Source organism: Lytechinus pictus, chromosome 16 (genome assembly GCF_037042905.1).
Source record: "Lytechinus pictus isolate F3 Inbred chromosome 16, Lp3.0, whole genome shotgun sequence".
Lineage (NCBI taxonomy): Eukaryota > Metazoa > Echinodermata > Echinoidea > Temnopleuroida > Toxopneustidae > Lytechinus > Lytechinus pictus.
The window spans coordinates 4,363,583-4,384,624 of NC_087260.1; the positions used below are offsets into that span (position 1 = coordinate 4,363,583).

Genomic DNA, 21,042 nt, shown 5'->3' on the forward strand with positions numbered 1-21,042 from the left:
ATTGCGTGTAAGATTTAATTGCCACCCAGTCTACATGTATACCCACTTTGTCTTCATTTTGTTTTGTCTCATCCCTTGTGGTCTAATCCTAGTTTGATGGGGCAGTTCTAATGTTACGGTAGGTAAGATTGAGTGTTGAGTGTAAGATTGAATTGTCAATTCGTCTATGACCACTTTCAGTGTTCCCACAGTCATGGAAAATCCTGGAAATATTTTGGTCATGGAAAGTCAGGGAATTAGGAATTTTTTTTTTAAAGTCATGGAATTGCATTTTACCTCTTGGCTATGGCAGCTTTCAAGTTTGTCATGTCTCGCGTCTCTCATACTCTTCTATTATAATTGGTGTTCATAATTTCCATTTTTCCCAGTTTTACGACATCCCAAATTCTATATAACTGCCGGGACATCAGGGGAAGTCATGGAAAGTAGCAATTTAGTCATGAAAAAGTCATGGAATTCTGTTTTTTAAATTTCTGTGGTAACCCTGACTTTGTCTTTATTTTGTTTGGTCTCATTAAGGGAGTGAGTTAGCTCAGTCGGTAAAGGGTCCGCATGTCGAACCAAAGGTCATGGGTTTGAGTCCAAGCCGCGCGGATTACTGAGCCTGCATTGTGTGTAAGCTTGTCCCTCCCATAGATGCAGTCTATATTTTGTTGAGCAGAAAAATGATTAGGGTTAACGATATTTGCTTCACTAGGACATTTTGTTCAGATTTTTCTTATTCAACTAATATGTTGTGATGCGACACTATCTGTGCTTTCCTTTTTAATATTTAGGCAAGAAAGGTCCTGTGTACAGTGTGGATTGGAATCCGAATTCAGCAGAGTTTTGTGTCGTCTATGGCTGTATCCTTGCCTTCATAAATAAACTGGGGGTGTGGGGGTGTTTCAAAAGGCTGTAGTTGTCACTAACAGTCACACTTAAATTCACAGTCTTGTGCAGTATAAAACATTGTTGCATTGGTCAAATCTCCTATGAGGACGTGTGCTACTCCATATTGATCAATGAGATTGCGTGTCAAATTTTATGTGCGTGTAGGCACTGTAAACAGTGACTTTACATAACGCTTGGAGAGAAATTTAACTGCCAAATTTGTTCTGATTGAATCATTTGGAGGGATTTCAGTGGCTTATAACAAATAGTAGTTATTGATAATCACTGACTATTTCCTTCATGAAATGCATCCCTGATTCCTCTACACTTTTTAGCAAATTATTCTTTTCTAAAAAAAAGTTATATTGATATGGGCATCAGTACAGACGATTATCCTTTGTTCATTGGGGGACATCTACTATTGTGTCCCCCTAAACACAAAGGATAATCCTTTGTGCCGATGCCAATGATATAATATTAATATGTGGAAAAAAATCCTTGTCATCATAATTATTACATTTCTGTTTTATCTTATCAAGCCTTTGGTCCCATTTCATGAAGACTTGTTATAGTAACAATTGCATAGTTTCTGTAACAAGTTTACTATCAGCCAATCAAATTGAAGGATTTCAGTAGCTTTTAACTGTTACTATTATAGCAAGTTTTATGAAATGGGCCCCTGATGTCATTTTAGCAGTTATAATCCTTAACACCTATCTTGCATCAGTTATGCCTGCTAAAGCAACACTCTTCAACCTCAGATGCGAACCGATCTTTGATTTTGGAACCGGCCCAAGGAATTGTGTCTACTTCAACCCTCAAGGAACCAATATCCTTTCGATGAAAATCGTGATTTTATTCATATTGACAGTTGTAATGTTATACAGTGCTTCCCCCAAAAAGGAAACCTGTTTTCAGAAATAAATTTCACAATTATTTAATATGTTTTTTACTATAAATTTGATACTCGTGGTAAGAGTGGAATCTCATCTCGAATTTGAAACCAACAGCATAGCAAATCATCCACGCGTGGCAGGTTACAAACAATAAATATTTAGGCATGTCAGGAATGATTTGCACAGAAACTCACGGCTGCATCTGAATCCACTCTTGTATTAGGGATTAGTGAGAGAAAATGAGCCAATCGTCGAAACAGCACGTTCATCCTATCACCAACCAATCTTGTCAAATTTTTCTGCGCAACCTGATTTTGACATTAAAGTTTCAAACTCGTTTTGCTCATTAGTGCGCGAAGCGTTTGTCTCCTACTGCATATCAAATTGTAGAGGAATAATTAAATGGTGTGGTGATGTAAATGAAGGATCGCAATTTATTTGCCTTTGAAGAAAAAAAGACACGGGAATCCCGGTGTCATTTTTTTGGGCGGGGATGCACTGTAATATTTACTGCATTGAGAGGGACGTAGTTTAAATTATAAAACAGTGATAAGGATCCTTATCAAATGATTGGCTGAAATCTGTCATGTGACCAGAAATTCAATTAGCTAACAGGAAAATTTGCTTATGACTGTAATTAATGAGTAGTCCTTTAGACCAGTCATGATTTTGAGATGAGGATCACTGAAAAAATTTGTCTGATTGGTGTGTAGACATGAGAAAAGCAAAGGTCTGACGAAGCTTGCAGCCTGTCAAGCGAAAGCTTACAAAAAACAGGTAAATTTTCATGATTGTGTAATAAAGAATATTTTTCGCATGAGATGACATTGGTTTATCAAGTAATAAGGATGCACGTCACTATCTTATAAAAACAAATTAACATCATTTTGCTAGTGCATTAGAATAACTGCACAGTTGCAGGGAAAGCCCCTAAAGGGATGGTCCAGGCTGAAAATATTTATATCTAAATAAATAGAGTAAAATTCAAAACGCAAAATGCTGGAAATTTTATCAAAATCACATATAACATATATAACAAAGTCATTGAATTTTAAATTGTATCAATATTTTGTGAAAACAGTTATATGCACATCATGAATATTCATTAGGTGGGCTGATGATGTCACATCTCCACTTTCCTTTTTCTTATGTTATTACATGAAATCATGAATGTTTCATTTTTTCATACATGTGTAAATGATGTGTCTCCATTACGATGAAATAAGTTGCGGCAATATATAAATAATGCACTTAATCAGTTGTCAATTCAATTGTTTTAGTTCTTTGCAGAAAACCTAATTTCCTATAATAAAATCCAAAAGAACAAGTGGGGATATGACATCATCAGCCCACCTAATGAATATTCATAAAGACATGCTTAGAACTGTTTCACTGGAATAATGCAAATCTTTAAAATTCAATAACTTTGTTTATATTTGTGAGCCGATTTTGATCAAATTTTCAGCATTTTGCTCTGTGAATTTTACTCTATTTATTGAGATATAAATATTTTCAGCCTGGATCATCCCTTTAAATGCCCAAAAGAGCCCTGGAAATCCCTTAAAGCTTATCCAATGTTGCAGATTTAGGCATCAAGTTGTGAAAGGTAGCCCCCAGAAAAAAAAACAAAATTGCCAGTGCAGTTTTTACTTTTGAAACAGTCCAAACATTAGAATTGTTCATGTATTTCTTACATACTATCGCACTATGATGTATATGGATTGAGATGAGCTACAGAGTCAGTTGAACTTGTAAACTTTGAAGTCTGTATTGTATGTTCTCTTTTGGATTTCAAAAGGCAAATGATGAATTATTCATGACATTAGATAAGACTGGAACATGTCTTTAAATGTTAAACTTGGGTACATGGGGATATACCAACAAGGCAAAAAGGGTCACCAGTCATGCATGGAGCCATGCATAACCTGCTAACAGCTTTATAAAACAGCCCCCAGGGCCTGCTGAGAATCAAGTTGTGTTTGATCTCAACTCTTTGTGCTACCAGCCCCAGATGGGACAAACGCTTGATGAGTAGTCTGCAGACACAGACCTTTGGTTTCTCGCAATTCGCATAGTGCATAATGCAGAGTCTGGAGTAGTGAGACTAGATTCCCTATGTATTGAAGCTGACTCTATTGTATTTGACACAGAGGTCCGAATTCACAAAGGTGGTTTTGAAAACCCACGGTTGAATCCATGGTTTATGTAGATTTCTTGTATAAATTACGCTTAATTTAGCGCGTATCGGGCGCATGTATAAAAAAGTCCAATGCTGATAGGCGCTTTTGTCACAGTGCGCCGAATTGACACCTGTTACCATGGTTCGATACGCTATTTTGAAGAGTGAACTCATTGATTCAAAACAGTAGACTCGTGAATAAAATAGCGTGGATAACCACGACAACAGGCGTCAATTTGGCGCACTGTGACAAAAGCGCGCATCAGCATTGGACATTTTTAATATACGTGGTAAAATAAGCGTAATTTTTACATGAAATCTGCTTAAACCATGGACTCAACCGTGGGTTTTCAAAACCAACTTTGTGAATTCGGGCCAGAGAGTTTTGCATGTAGTCTTCACTCTAGACATGGTATAATTGGTTGGAGTGTCAAATATGAGTATGTGCTTGTAGTTTACTTTAGAGTTACTGGCCCGTATTCTGAAGTCAGGTTTAACTTAGACCACGGTCTAACTCTGTGCTAAAATTATGGGAAGCCAAAAGAGTCAAAATTTTCATTAAGTTGTATGTTTCTGATGTTTACTGTGCTCTTTTCTGATTCATCAATGGTGAAGACAATCATCAATTTATACTCCCGAGAGAATTGTGGATGATTTGAAAGGCAAATGAGCTGAAATATGATATCTCTACTGTTAGTGATTTATGTAACAACTGGCTATCCATACTTAAACCACAACTTTAAACCTGAGTTTAAGTTAAACCTGACTTCAGAATATGGACCAGTGAGAAGATATGGGTAAGAAGGGAAAGAAGCGAAACACCAATTTGTTCACCAACTTCCTTGACTATCTATACTTATTGCCCTTGGTGGATTTGCCAACCTGAGAGGTCATATTGTAAGTAATTCTGTGTGATTTTAATGTATGGAAATGAATTGTTATTCTTAGGTGGTGTTGCAAGAAAAAAATTGCAATCAATTGCAAATATTTTATTGCAATTTTACAATGAATAGATCAGTTTTAGCCGTAGCGAATCAGATTACACTCCCTGTTGGAAGAGGCAGATCACTAATCAATCACAAATTTACAATTAATTGCAAGACATACGACTGATTAAGGGACCAATAATAGACTAGCAATCAATCATAAGTTCTTGCAACTCCCCTTTATTGTGATAATGAAATTAGAGTAGAGATTTATCAGTCCGGATTGTTTCAATGAATATTTTATTCATCAATGATAGACATGTATTGGTGTTTCTTGTTCAGCTTGTAATTCCATATTAAAGTAGTATTCCAAGTGAAATGTACAGGGCCCCGTCCTGCAAAGAAGTGCAATCGATCCAATCAACCACAACTATGGATGGACAGCAATGTCAACATCTAAAATGCAAATTTGTTCAAAAAAATTTCTAGAAATGATGTTTATTCAAACATTCATCGTTCTCTTGGAGATTCAGTGTGATTCTCTTTGTTTAGTAAGGAGATTGTGCAAATTTTCTTGTAGAAAAAATTATGTTATGGATGGATTTCTATATAGTTAAGATTTATTGGATCAATCTTAGCTCTTTGTAAGATGAGGGTCCAGGCAAATTTGCCTAATTTAGACCTTCCAATAGTCAAATATTCACCCAAGCCAAAGCAATTTTTTTAGACCAGATTATTCTTAACATGTGTAATAAAATTCTAAGTCGAGCTTCTCCTAAGTTGAACAAATTTCTATGGTCCTAAAATATTTGACTTACATGTAGGCAAAGTTATCTGTATATCTATATATTTACGTAATAATGCAACTCTAGCCCATAATATGGCGTTTCATGACCAAACTTTATTTTTCATTGTAAGCTTGGCTTTGTGATATAGGACTGCCTCTTGAGCACAAGATGGATATATGTGCAATATTCTTCTTCTTGCTCCTCCCCCTTCTTCTTTTCCTTCTCATTCTCCTATTTCTTCCCTTCTTTTCTTTCTCATTCTCCTCTTTCCTCCAAACCTCTTATCTTCTACTTGTTTCTTCCTCCTCCTGCTCCTCCTCTTCTCTTCTCTCTTCCTCTTCTCTTCTCCCTTCTCTGTTCCTTTTCCTCCTCCCCCTCATTATTACTATTTTTATTATATTATTTTATTATGATAATTAAGTTTTTGCAATTATTATTTCTAACAGCAATTGTGGGATAGGAAGAATCTGAAGATGATATCTGAGAGCCAAGCAGCTGATGCAACGGTCTTCCAATGGTCTCCAGACGGTCAGCACTATGCTACGGCTGTCTGTGCTCCTAGACTGAGGGTTGGTAATGGGTAAGTTTCCAAACTCATCAAGTAGGGATGCCACTTTTCAGATTTAAGTCTGACTTCAGACCTTTTCAACATATTTTTATCCATAGAAAACACTTTTTCATGTAGGAAAGTTTTAAATGCTGAACATCCCATGGTCAGAAAATATTTTGCTTGACATTTGACCTTTGACCTTTTCCAGGTTCAAGGTATGGCACGTCTCGGGGTCTCTCCTCCATGAGTTTCTTGCACCATCAGACAGCGTTCATATATACGATGTAGCATGGCAGACGTTACCGGCGGATCTCTTCAGGAACGTCCCTATCAGCAAACCAACGGGTAAGATCATCCAGTCTTCGGAACCCCAGGCTTCAAAAGAGGCTTACAGACCCCCGGGAGCCAGAGGGAAACCGGCTTCATTCAAATTGGTATGTAATCATTTCATATTCAATTAGAGTACTGTAGTCCTTTTTCTTTTAGCATCACCAAGATATTTGGACCTCCAGAAAATAAAAATATTGCCATTGAAAAAGATTGATATTGACAATTGTAACGTAAAGAAGATTACACAATTAATCTTGTATTGTATTTTTCTTCAAATTTTCAGAATGAAATAGAACCGCCACAGGCTGCACCACTGACAGAAGGCAAGCATTTATTCATTTTCTATTTTTCTAAAATATGATAGATACAAATATGAATAATATGGGAAAATATTGTTAGCCTATGCATTTTAAATCTAAAATCCACTTTGATAATAAAGTTTTGAAAATATTTATAGAAAACTCTTACAACCGTACAGCAACTCAGAAACTTTTATAAAAATTATATGTGAAAACAAGTTTTTTTAACTTACAAAAGAAGGTGTATACACAAAAAAGGTGATATTAAATGAGTGAACTAATGATTAAAGTGTAATCAATCAAATTTTATTATTTTTTTTCAATCAGGCAACATTTTGCATAGTAGGTTTAGATGATATTTGTAATGTTCATTCACTCTGGAGCGTCGTGGCCCAGTGGATTAGTCTCCGGACTTTGAAACAGGGTCGTGGGTTCAAATCCCAGCCATGGCGTAGTTTCCTTCTGCAAGGAATTCATCCACACTGTAATGCCCTCGACCCAGGTGAGGTAAATGGGTACCGGCAAGAAGTAATTCCTCAAATAGCTGTGTGCACCTGAATAGGTAGCCTAGCTTAGCCGGGGTAATAATAATAGCAGGGCCCGCTGGGAGAACAGTTTTCGAAACTGAAGTGCCGTTATCATTATTATTACTCATTACATTTTTGAGGGGAGAAGGATTTAATTAACGAAAAAAAATTAACATTTATTATAGGAGTATGATCTTTTTTCATCAATAGTATTATATATTTTCATTTTGTTTATAGAACAAAAGCTCTCAAAATCAGCGCTGAAGAACAAGAAGAAGAGAGACGCAAAGAACAAGGGAAAGCCAGCCGTCACAGTATGTAATCTCACTATAACCCTTGTTATGTAGTTGAAGGTCAATGCAATGTGCAGTGGTATGATTTTTTAATTAATTAGTATCTCCTCAGGTTTGTAATACTATGCCCTCTTTAGTGTTTGGAATAGCTAAGGAAAGTTGTCCGATCTTACAACTGTCGGATGACAAATGTTGATGGAACGGTCCCCGTCCTCTTACAAAGAGTTGCGATTGATCGGATCAATCGCAACTATGGACAGCCAGCAATGTCAACATGTATTATGCTTGTTCAAAATATTTTCTAGCTATGATGTATATACATGCATTAATTGTTTTCTTAAAAAAATCACTGTGCCTCTCTTTGTTTACAAAGGACATTGTGCAAATTTTTCCTGTTAAAAGATTTATGACACTGATGGATTTCCATAGAGTTACGATTGATCTATCAATCGTAAATCTTTGTAAGACAGGCCCGGTGAAGTTGGAGGGAGGGGGGGGGGTTACATAAGAATCAGCATATGGTTGATGAATCGATGCAGCTTGTTGTGCTGGAACACAGGAATGGGAATAACAGGTGTTAGATTTTAACATTTTAAAAGCAAGTTAGGCCAATTTTCCATCGGGCACATTTGTATGATACAGCATTATGGTAAAAATTGAAAGGGCATGTGAAATATCCTTCAGGGACTCGAGGTCAATGAATAGGGCATTAATTGCCACGGCCTAGATTGGCCTTGGATTTTTTGATCCCTGGAATGATGTCAACAGATACCAGAAAGTGACCGTTGTGTAGTGGTTCTGACTCTGGCCTTGTAATCAGAGGGTCCTGTGTTTCAGTCCCACCGCGGCCTTGTGTCCTTTGGCAAGGCGTTAAACCATACTGTGCCACTCTCCACCCAGGTTCGAAATGGGTACCCGGTAGGATGTGAAAGTCATTGTAGCTTGTCTAGAAATGTGTCCGCCTCACATGGCAACTGGCTTGAATACTCCCCAGGGAGTGGACAATGTGCATACTATGTGTGTGGAAAAGACTGAATGAATCCAATGACTGGGGTAGCCGTAAACATGCGATTAGATATGTGCAGTGTATGTCTTAAGTGCATTATAAATAACCAGCCCATCATTTATTTCGATGCTTCAGGATAGCGTGCTCGTCCCTCCTTACACTCAGCTGCCCGTGGTTAGATCACCGACTTCAATTGTGGTTTGAACGAATACACCTTTCAGAATACTAGATTTTGTCTCTCTTATATTTTAGGATAACAGATCAGCTGAGCAGCGTGCTGCCCTTGCAACTGCTTCTTATGTCCTCTCCGAGCCCACCCCCGCTCCGGCAGTAGGTGTTGATGTAGAAGCAGAGAAGAAGATTAAAAATGTCAGGAAGGTAAGAAGACCCCAAAATGGTAACATCTGAACAAATCACCTTTTCTGTCTCTCTTCAGACATTAACAAGTTCCTTCACATGAGGTATATTCATCTAATATTTCAATGTAGTTTGGATTTATTTGTCCAATATGGCTAGGTTTGGTAACATGTGAGCTACTCTTTTTTTTCCTTCTATTTCTCATCAGACATTAACAAGTTCTTTCCCCATAATGTATATTCATCCAATTATTCTATATACCATGTGAGTAAAAAAAAAATTGACACCTCATATATCCCCAATATAAGGAAAAAAATATGCCATGAACACATAATTATTATATATGACCTGAAAGATTATGTTCTCCCAAATAATTTGATACCATATTTATTGTGGTGTGTGTTGACGCTTGGATGATCAGGAGGTATTATTTGCAGTGCTTAAAATTTTGATTTGTGCCAAAGTAAGGCATGACTGCAATGAATGAATCCAGATGTCAATGATGTCATAATCTTACAAGGATTGCTTTGAAATCCATTTCTAAACAGTTTTTCAGTAATTTACATTATAATTGTTTAATAAACACTTTTTAGTATCAATTCTCAAGCTAAGTTAATTGGAAAGGGATTTGCAAATATGTTAAATATACTCATGTAGGGTTATGACATCATTGGCATCTGGGGTTCATTTATAGCAGTCCTGCCTTACTTTGGCCCAAATCAAAATTTACATCACAGTAAAGAATACCTCCTGATTATCCAAGTGTTAACACATACCACATAAATATGGTATCAAATAATTTGGGAGAAGATACTCTTTCCAGTCGTATATAATGATTACGCGTTCATGACTTCTGTTTTTCTTAACTTGGGGATTTTTGAGCTATCAAGTTTTTTTTACTCGCACGGTAGTTTAGATTTACGGTATTAGTCCAGTATGACTAGGTGGGGAGGGGGGAAAAGGTATCTAAAATCGGCTCAGAGTCAAACCTGGTGCCCGTTTCATAAAGCTGTTCGTAAGTTAAGAGCGACTTTAAGAACGACTGGTGATCCTTTCTTATGCACTACAAACCATCGTCAATGATCATGTTGGTGTATACCATTCCAGGGGCCGCGGAACGGTTTTCAAAGTGGGGGGGCTGAGCCAAAAGTGGGGGGGCTGACCATGCTAAAAATCACAATCATATGGTTAATTTTACGTTTTTGTACACTGTTTTGGGAAAAAGTGGGGGGGCTGAAGCCCCCCCGGTTCCGCGGCCACTGCATTCACCACAAGAAAGGATCACCAGTTGTTCTTAAAGTCGCTCTTAACTTACGAACAGCTTTATGAAACACCCATTAGCTTTTAGCAACCAGCTGTATAGAACAACCTCCTGTCTATAAGGAACCACAAGTTTAATCTAAGATAGAACACAGTGCAATGCACTTTCATTTCGAGAATACCCAACTAATGATAGTTCTTTTGACTGTCGATCAAACTAGAGCTCCTGTGCTACTCGTATAATGTCTGTGCTTTGTCTATCGATGCTATGCATCTGTTCATTTATTTTCATTGAACTTTAAAAACAAAAGAATTTAAGATGACAAATACTATTTGATGTCAATAGTTTTCTTTCATGACCAGAAACCAAAAGTAATGTGAGAAAGTTATATTCTATGAGGAAGTAGATATTTGTGTTTTTTCATGAAAGTATTGATGGCATACGTATCATATTGGACTGTATCGATTAGTGTGTTAAATTACATGGATGTGAATAAAGTAAGTTCCTCTGACTATATCAAGGACTTTGAAATGCTGTGTTGCTGATGGAAAAATCTATTCTAATACTCTGAAATTAATCAGATTCAGTTTATTAAATGAAAGAATGCTTCTAATTCTCCTTTCCAGAGTAATTGTCCCTACTTAAAAAAGATGTATATGCTATTTATAGAAAAATAATGCAAAAGGAAGGCAAATAATGTCTCTTCTTCCAATTATCAAATTTATTTGTCTTTATATGACACCTAGATAGATCCTTGTGATTTGATTGGTTGTTTGATATCGTTCATTCAGCCCATTTTGCAATGACGTCATCAACCGTGCAATTTTGTATCCATTCATCGTGCAATTTTGGATCCATACGATTTTGTCCATTGCACTCGCGCACCGAGACTGCAGCTGCAGGCACCAGCAGTGCGCATGTTGTAATGACGTAACAATCAACAGACTGAACTCGCACTGCATGAGCATGTTTTGCATCGAAATTCATGAATTTAATATGAAAAAAAAAAATCATTTTTTAGGTGTCATATAAACCAAATAATGAATGTTTTTCATTCGTGCAATGGACAGAATACTTCATTCGGTGAAAGATGGATCATTTCATCTTTCACCTCATGAAGTATTCTGTCCATTGCACTCATAAACATTCATTATTTGTATACCATTTCTTGGCTAAAAGTTTTGACAAGTATTTACATTACTTTATTTGAATTGATAACTTCATTAAAAAAAAACTACAATTCAATTCTACAAAGTTTAGGATAATACACACAACATCATGCAAATGACTGGTATGAAATGTGGAAAATGTTATGATGTCATTAATAATGATAAAATATATATAGCATTTTTGAGGTGCTGATTATCTGGTTGAATTTGGTGCACTACAGTGCATCCCACAAAGAAGGAAACTCTTTTTGAAAGCGAGATATCACAATCATTGAACATGTTTAGATCATAAATGTAACATTGATAGTAAGAATGAAATCCCTTCTTTGATTGTCCATGTATTGCGGAGTAAAATCAAAAATAATTTGTGCAGAAACTCACATGTGAAACTGTGTCCACTCTCTTTAGGAGTGAAAGAAACTGGACAAAGAATACAAAAAATATGCTAATAAGCCATCCCTTTCTAATGCAAGGTCGTCGCATCCTTGACAAATCTCAACCCATTTTTCCGTGCAAAGTGGTTTTGTATTCCTATATATAGCAAAATTAAGAAGAAAAGCTGAAGTTCATTATTTTGTAAATGAAGGACCTTAAAATTGTTTTGCTCTGTTGAAAAATATAAATGGGAATTCTGGACTCCTTGTTTGTGGGACGCACTGTATGTTTCACCTTGGGCTTTAACTCCAGTTGCCAAACTAGCGAAAGGCATTTGGTGCATTCAAGTAATTAATCCTGCCCAGTGCCCAATCACCTCACCAAGGTTGGGTGCAGATCAGTGTGGATCAATATCTTCCTGAAGGAAATAACACCATGGCTGTGATTTAAACCCACGACCCTCTTTGTTAGGCAAGAGTCGGAACCATCAGACCACAATGCTTTGCTCTAGAACTGACCTTCATCAATTCCAACCCAGTTTAAAACATGATCAATTTCCCAAGTTTTCAGTGATATGAAAACTGAAATCTTTCATGGAATTCAAAAAAAAAAAATCATTTTTATGGAAAACAAAAGCCATCAAGTATTAGAACCAAAAACTTGAAGATCAGAGGATTCTATTTCATAATTTTAATGCATGAAATGGTAAAAAGGGGGGGGGAGGGTCATAATCTTTCTGCAACATCGGTGGACATAACTTTGTTTGTCCTCCAAGTGACTGCTGATACTGTGTGGATATTTTGAAAGCAATCATGTTTGAGGATTTGATAGAATCTTCAAATAAGCAGAAACCATTGGCGCTACAAAAGTTAACTTAAAGCACTAAATTTTTCTTTTCCTCCACGTATATGTATAAAGGAGAATAACAGAAGGGTTTTTTTACCAACAATTTCTCATGTACTTCAACCCCACTTGATGTGCATTATGTTGCCATGTTAACTTGATTTTAAAACCTGATGTGCATTATGTTGCCATGTTAACTTGATTTTAAAACCCTTTATCATTTTATTTGACTCTTATTAGAAACATTGCTATTGTCTTTATAGAAACTAAAAGCCATTGAGAAGCTGAAAGAACAACAAGCGAGTGGGAAGGAGCTTGAGAAGAATCAGCTAGACAAATTAAGCACGGAAGACGAGCTAAGAAGAGAACTAGCCAAGTTGGAGATCCAATGACAATAAAAACACTTCCAAGTCAAGGTTCACCTCTGAAGCTTGCCCCATATAGAATACTGTCAGGTTGGAGATTCAAAGGCAAGAGTGACTAACTGTCGATGCATACATGATTGCCTGACATAACAGTCTGTCAGTACCTGTTAGATGCCTGACATGCCACCCAGTCAAGAATTACATGATTGACTGACATATCAACAAATTGATACTTGTAAGATTGCCCGACATGCCATCTAGTCAAGAATTACATGATTGGCTGACATATCAACAAATCAATACTTGTAAGATTGCCTGACATGCCAACGAATTGCATGATTTCCCTAGATACCATCCAGTTAGTACTTCCTTGACTGCCTGATATACCTCCCAGTCAATAGTTGTATAATTTGCCTGATATATCACCAGTGTAACACTTCCATCATAGCCTCATATACTCCCAAATCAATACCTGTATGATTGTTTGATATACCACCCCATCAATACTTGAATGAATACCTGACATACCACCAAATCAATACCTTGATGGCCTGTGTTAGACCCCTATTACCAAAGTAAAAGGATTAGTTAGATCGAGATCCAGTGACACCTTCAGCTTAAAGTGTATAGATTTGAACAGTGGTATGCCATACATGGTCTTCTCCATGCATTACTCAAAGCTGAAGTTACAACCTTGAAAGTTCACGAGAGGCCGCATTTTCAGTCCTTCCCGAACTCCTGACACTTGATTAAAAACTAAATTTTTGCTCTACCTTCTATTACCTGCGATGATCCTTCTAAGCTGTAAACTGAAGATGATTTGACTTGTTTAACATGTACTGCTGGTTCAAGGGTAATGATAAAATTTGATAAAAATTGGGAAGACGGAAAGTTCTTGGAATTCTGATCTTGAGAACTGAAGTCGCTAACTGGTGTTTCATAACTTTTGACAGGCATATTTGCTGGGATTTGGACCGTGGCATTATTAATCAACCTGATGCATACTCGAGCTGCAGTATGGGAAATGATTTCTATTTTTTAGGGTACATATTTATTTTTGTTGACCTCATTGAGGTGATTGTGTAATTTTGGGGTCTATTTCTTTCATTTTAAAGGCTTATTTTTAGGGGGATCAAGCAATTATGCGGTTATAACATTTAGAATATTTTCTAAATAATCTTGAATATTGTTTGTGAGAGAGTTTAGGGCGGCTCTACATTAGAAAGAATGGTCGCCCCAAAGTATACATTTTGGGGGTATTTTAGGGGCGATTTAGGCTGTCAAGAGGGTGAACTTGCCCATCGCCCTATGTATTTCCTACACTTTCAAGCTGTACGATTCCTGGGTAAATCTGTGAATTACAGAATCAATTCAGAAAGTACATACGTAGCAATATGATGAAACACTATGTGTGTGATGGGAGCTTAAACTCATTATTAGAAAGGTTTTCTGATGTTACTTCTAATTTTGCTTAATGTACTAGTTAACAATCATTCTGTTGATATTCTGAACTGTGGTTATGTATAGATTACCAATATCATTTGACTCTTGGGTGTGAGGTGGTGGGGGGGGGGGCAGAACAACTCTATCCATGTCCCTTATAAATGTAATAACATGTTTGAAGTGGAGCTTTGGCCTCCATTATGCTGTTACAGTGTGGTGGATCATCTCCAATTAGTCTGTTACCATTTGGTTTAACTCCCTGATAGTCTAATACCACCATGCTATTTGGTCTAATATGTTTTTTTGGTCACAAATCATCATTTGGATTAAAACCATCGGCGTGAATGTAATATGTGACCCCCAAATACCACCAAAATCGCACCTGCTGTAATTTGGAAAAGAGGTGAAATTTTCAGTGTGGCCAGAATAATTATTTATTAGTTTTTATAGAAAAGGGAAGATTTGTTACCTCTCTATCATGTTTTGAATGCTTGGTATCTTTTTTTTTCTCTCACAAAATGTATTTTTACCCATATTGAAGGCCTCTAAACTTTTTTTTTCTTGCATCTTTTTAGTGTCGGAGCACTTGTTTTCTTAATAATACATTAAGGGAGTAAGTTGATTTTTTTGACAAAGTAAATAAAGTATTAGAGTGCTCTTTTGTTCCTAATTAAAAAAAACTTTCTCTAAATTTGGCTTTTGATCATAAACCAATTAAAGTGAGTCAAATGTGTTTTAAAAGATGAGAGTCTGTAGTTTGATAAGATGTATACAACAGAAAATTGATATTTTCCAAGTTATTGTTGGATTTTAGGGTAGCAGCTGAGAGGTTACATATTGTGTATTGACCAAATACGACCGCAGCCCGAAAGCTGGAGCCAGGGTGGGTTTGGCAGGTGGAAATGTACCCACAGAAGTACTATGATAAAAACACGGTCTAGGATTTAATAACCTTGGGTTAGTCATGTGCTATGTGAACACCAACATCTAATTTTGAAGAAAATCCTTTTCTTTTTGTTGAAAGAATTGTCATCAATAGAATGCAAATGTGTTACAAATGTTTTGACATATCTTATGGTTATCTCTTTGTATTGCTTTGGATCCCAGTCCAGAAAATGCAAGTTATTTTAATAATTCAAGAAAATAAATTTGTTTATTCACTAACCTTGTCAATTTCGCCATAGAGAACCATGTACCTCACAGGTGGGTGAGATTTAATCTGAATTCAATGGAATTAAATTCTATTTTGTAAAATAAAGGTAAGCATACATACAGTTCATTGAATACTAAAATTAAATAGGGCCTTTCATCAAAGATTCATTTACAATTAAAATCAATTTGTCGTCAGTTATTATTATTGCATAAACAAACATTGAATAAGAACAATGAAATTGCTAAAAAGGGACAGAAAGTAATTTGTTCTTTAATATTGTACTTTTAACGATAAATAACTTGTCAAATAGTATTTACAGAACTTTAACTGTATTATTGAAATGGACCTATCCAGTTGCATTTATAACATTTCTTTCTTTTTTTTTGTACCTCACCATAATTTTGTGAAACAATAGTTTCAGGTACATTCATGATATTTCAAAGCCTGTCACACTTATTTGGAATCGTCAAGAATGAAGCAGAATCGTTTGTAAAAACAACAACAAAAATCTGAAAAAATGGGGGGGGGGGTTCAAATTCACCCAACTGGGTTTCAAATATGATAAATTGATCATACAACTCATCACATACTAGACACACTAGAGGTGAAATGAGCCACAATGGAGTCAGATTGAAAATGTGTGCTATGATCTAGGACATTCAAGGGGCATTTAATAATTCTGACTGCATTCTGTGTGTATTTGAATTATTTGGGCCATTTCTTGTGGCCGTCCCAAATGTTTTGCTCATGTTTAAATTTTTTTTTTAGGTGCATTCAAAGTAGAAAAAGAATATATAATCGTGTTTAAAGTGCACCCTTACCACATCCTGAATACATTAAAGTATTCTTCCAGCATTCCAGCAGCATTTGAAACTTGGTTGAACATATTAGAAGAGCTGAATAGCGGGAAAAACTTAACCAGCTGGTCGTCAAACGAGTCATTTCATTCCGGCCGATTCTGCTTGAATCTGAATAAGTGTAATGGGCCTTTAAAGGACAGATCCTATTCAGTATTCTCTCATTTTTTACCACTGTCGGAAATAAAAATTTCATGTAAGAGCACATGTCATTTATCTAGACAAAAAATTGATAAAAAAATTAAAACCATTTTTTTTATATGAAGTGTATCTGTGTGAAATATTGTGTTTTCTTTTTCTTATTGTAGTCAATTTTTCATTTCAAATTGAAATGCTTCAGCTTTGCATTCTAGGTGTTTTATTTGATTGTAATTCTGTTTAAATCACTTATATAGGCTGAATGAGTGAGAAGAATAAATTTGACGAGGACACAAAGGGTCGTATTATAAAAATCAGGTTTAACTTCGACCATAGTCTAAGTTTGTGCTAAAACAATCAGAAGCCAAAAATATCAAATTTATTAATGTAGCATCTTTCTTATGTTTATTGCATTCGTTCCCCATTGCCATCATAATAATGAAATATCCAACAACCTAGTTATTATTCTCACAAAGTTGTTAATGGTTACAGTGCAAAATATGCTGATTTATTCATCCTTTATTTTATAGACATTTGCTACTTCTGGCTATCCATAGTTAAACCAAAGCCTTAGACCAGCGTTTACATTAAAACCTCTTTTTTCATATTACGTTATGTGCCATTCGTTTTGTGATTGGGGATTTTGAGGAGTTGATTGGTAAGAGCGAAGTACTAACATGTGAGGAGAGAAAGAGAGGGAAAGATATTTTTTTTGGGGGGGAGGGGTGAGATAAAGAGAAAGGGGTGGGGGTGGTTGGTGAAAGAGGGAAATCCAAATTATGGGATGGGATTTAAGGAATGGGGGCAGAGACTGAAGCTTTTGGTCTGCTTAGCTGCATTTGCACGTATGTTCTGCGGATATCTTCGGTGCGGACTTTTGGATCGCGCGCCCAGCTGATTATGTAAACAAACGTAGAAATAGACTCTTCACTAGTCGCTTTGTGGCTATTTTTCCGGAAAATGCCTTCGCCAGGGTGTAAAACGGAAACGCGCGTCCGGAAGGGGGGGTGGTCAAACTGACCCCCAAATTGGGGAACGTTCCAAGAAGACTTGTAGGATTTTTTTCCGCCAAAGTCTGTATTCTGTATAATGTGGGGCTTAAAAATATCTTGTCCACGGCTAAAACCGTGGTAATAATAGCAGCGCTTTGTATCCTCGGGCAAGTGCTTTATAAATCCAGCTATTATTATACATTGCGTATCAAAAAAAAGTTTACACTTAAGAAAAAATCCTGTAAAATTATATATTTGTAATATCCTGAAGATTTTTCCACATTTTAACATTGGTACAGATCCATTTAAGCAAATGACGATATAACTGTCGAAAAATATTTCCGCTTGAGTGAGCACCACTTCCTTTGAAAAGTTAGTGAAAAATGATTTGCGCAGAACTTTGAAATAGTTATGCGAATAAAAGTAGACCTTAAAGGAGAATGAAACCCTTGAAACTAGCTGAATCCATATCAAAGAGAAAAATCAAAGAAACATATTGTTGAAAGTTTGAGGAAGATTGAATGAATAATAAGAAAGTTATGAGCATTTGAATATTGAGATCACTAGTGCCATGTAGATCCTCCCATCGGCAATGCGACCAAGATCTGTGATATCACACACGTACAACTCCCTCATTACTTTAGTACTTATTTCACTTATATTCTCACTTTTATAGAGTCTATCACAAGGTTAGGTGTTTTCTTTATGAGATGACAAGTACAGAGGTTTCACAACATTATATCATTGATGAATCGTTTGTCATATGATTAGAATGAGCAAAAAGAGATGTTTTGGGGTATATTTTCAGTGTCCGAATGGGAGATGTTGTACGTGTGTGACATCACAGATCTTGGTCGCATTGCCAATGGGGGGATCTCCATAGCATTAGTGATCTCGACATTCAAATGCTCATAACTCTTCTATTGCTAGTCCTATTTTACTCAAAGTTTTGTTGATCTTATTCTTTGATTTTTCTGCTTTCACAAAAGCTAACTTGCTCCAAGAGTTTCATTCTCCTTTAATCACGAAGAACACGTGGAATTTAGCTAGTAAAATTGATTTGAAGATATCTTTTACCTTTTTTAACTTGTTTCCTTGCCCAAAACACTTCGAAGGGTGCACTCCCCCACACACCGAGGCCATCGTAACGATATTTGATGATATGGATTAGGCTTGATTTTCATTTTGGTAATCATTGTCTAGCTTGGGAAAAGTGTGAAGAAACAAGTATTAGATGACAAATGAAATGTAAACCCACTTTAAATGATAAAAACTTAGTGAAAAAACGCTGGAGATGTCTGATTAAACTTTTGTTCAGATTCAGTTATGTCCTCCAGATCCAGCTGGCACAAAAAGGGTAAATGTTGTGCTTACTAAGTATTGACATTTCAATTTGGGTGGCAACATTGTTACAAAATGCTTGAATGTATCCGTTTTATTTCAATTGACTAAAAGTGCAAGGGAAATGTATGAGAAATGTTTCGCAGGGTAAGTTTGATTTCGCCCTTTCCCCTTGACACAGCGTGAAAACGAGCATTTCTGCGCAAACCGATTTCTGCAATCGCTGATGTGGTTTACGGTACATACACCATGTGGAGTATTATAGAAACAGTGGGTAGAAGAAGAAAAATAAATGGATAGGCGAGAAAGTGAAAAATTAGAGAGTAATTTTTCTTGAATGTAGTCCTGAAAAGGACTGTAAACCAGAAGAGATTGATGAGTTGAAACAGCTTGAGTAGTAGGATGGATGAGGAGATGCTGGCTTGAGTCGGCTAGTGGAGATGATGAGCAGCAGCATGCAGTAGAGAGACTCGACGTTTCGGGCAAGTTTGACTGTCCATCTGTTTCTATAATACTCCACAATGGTGTACCGTAAACCACATCAACGATTGTACATGCCACCATGCAAACCTTCAAACAACATCAGATTTCTGCAATCTTTACAAAAATGAGCAGTGCTCACTCAAGTGTAACATTCTGTAAAAACCATTACTTTCATTGGATAGATGAGACCCAAAACCAAGATTATATGTGAAAAAATTACCCACACTCTAAATTACAGGGATTTAAAATAAGTCCAGATGGACTGTAGCTAGGGACCAATCGATTTCTGAATTTAGTTTTAATCCTAACGACTTAAATTTAAATCTCAAATGATTTAAATTTAAATCTTTCGAGATTTAAAAATGAATCTTAAGGATTCAAACTAAATCCGGAATTCGATTGGTCCCTAACTACAGTCCATGTGGACTTGTTTTAAATCCCTGTAATTTAGAGTGCACATGTTGTATATTTTTTAATTCCCAGGGTTTTTTCAAAGTGTAAACTTTTTTTTGATACGCACTGTATAGAGTAAGGGGGCGGATCCAGGATTTAAAAGGGGGGTGGGCACATTTTCCCCAGAAAAAAAATTGTCAAGCAAAAAATAAAAGAAAGGAAAAAAAAAGGTTTTCACAAAAAATTGAAGGTCATCAAGATTTTGTGTGTCCTCACTGTGTATGAACGGCGTATTCCCATTAAAAATATCTGCCTAAAAAAAAAGGGGGGGGGGGCACACTTGTGTGAAAATGACATATTTACATTAAAAATATTAACTATGGTTCTCAAGGAGGGGGGGGGCACGGGCCAGATGCGCCACCCTGCATGGATACTGTTTAGAGTTGCGATTGAATGCAACTGGTTGTGCAACCGGCACCAAACCTTCATTATTTCTTCTCTCTTTATTTAATTTCACCACATAAACAACTTATCCATGGTGGCTGTTTCATAAGCTGTTAATTCGTAATTTACGAGCGAAGACTGGTGATACCCCCCCCCCTTTTTTTGGGGGGGGGGAGTAAATGATACCATATTTTCATAAATGTATAGTTTTGAAGGGTCACTAGTCGTTCGTAAAGTCGCCCGTAATTCATGAACAGCTCTATAAAACATACAATTAATTGCCCTGTGTTAAGACTGGCGCGTCGGTCCTAACACAGGGCAACAATCGATTTATTTAATCGCATATTCTTTCGACTAAAATGTTAAATTTCTATTTCTTTCCCGAGTGGTTTGGAACAAAATACATTAAATACAGTATGACCATTGTTAAATACCCTAATTCCTGAAAAACCCATCCAAAACAAACAAACAGACAAATGTAAGGAATCTGAAAGAGTATATAAACGACAACTTTCACCACTATTTTATTCCGAACGTTAAGACATGAAGTATTTTATACAAACAATATGACAGTACAACTGATATTTACAAATTTCAAGGTATTATAGTAAGTTAACACGAGAATTTACTATCGCCTTAGGAAAATACCAAAATTCTTGTGTAAAAAATTAAGTGCTCCTAAACATATTGTGTGGTAAAAATACTCAAATTGTCCTGGCAGGGTTTATGATAAATACTCATATTGCCTCTGATTTGGGTGT

General features: G+C 36.3%; 1 protein-coding gene across 1 annotated transcript in view; it reads left to right on the forward strand.

Annotated features, from left to right (window-relative positions):
* Positions 1–16,755, forward strand: part of LOC129279394 (eukaryotic translation initiation factor 2A-like) — a 31,077-nt gene extending 14,322 nt beyond the window's left edge. The window contains exons 10-18 of the mRNA XM_064111013.1: positions 777–845; positions 1,601–1,702; positions 4,805–4,845; positions 6,109–6,242; positions 6,421–6,646; positions 6,826–6,865; positions 7,606–7,682; positions 8,920–9,045; positions 12,936–16,755. Coding sequence (XP_063967083.1) covers positions 777–845; positions 1,601–1,702; positions 4,805–4,845; positions 6,109–6,242; positions 6,421–6,646; positions 6,826–6,865; positions 7,606–7,682; positions 8,920–9,045; positions 12,936–13,064 — 944 coding nt within the window. The 3' untranslated portion in view covers positions 13,065–16,755. The remainder of the gene's footprint in view (positions 1–776; positions 846–1,600; positions 1,703–4,804; positions 4,846–6,108; positions 6,243–6,420; positions 6,647–6,825; positions 6,866–7,605; positions 7,683–8,919; positions 9,046–12,935) is intronic.
* Positions 16,756–21,042: the final 4,287 nt, after the last annotated feature.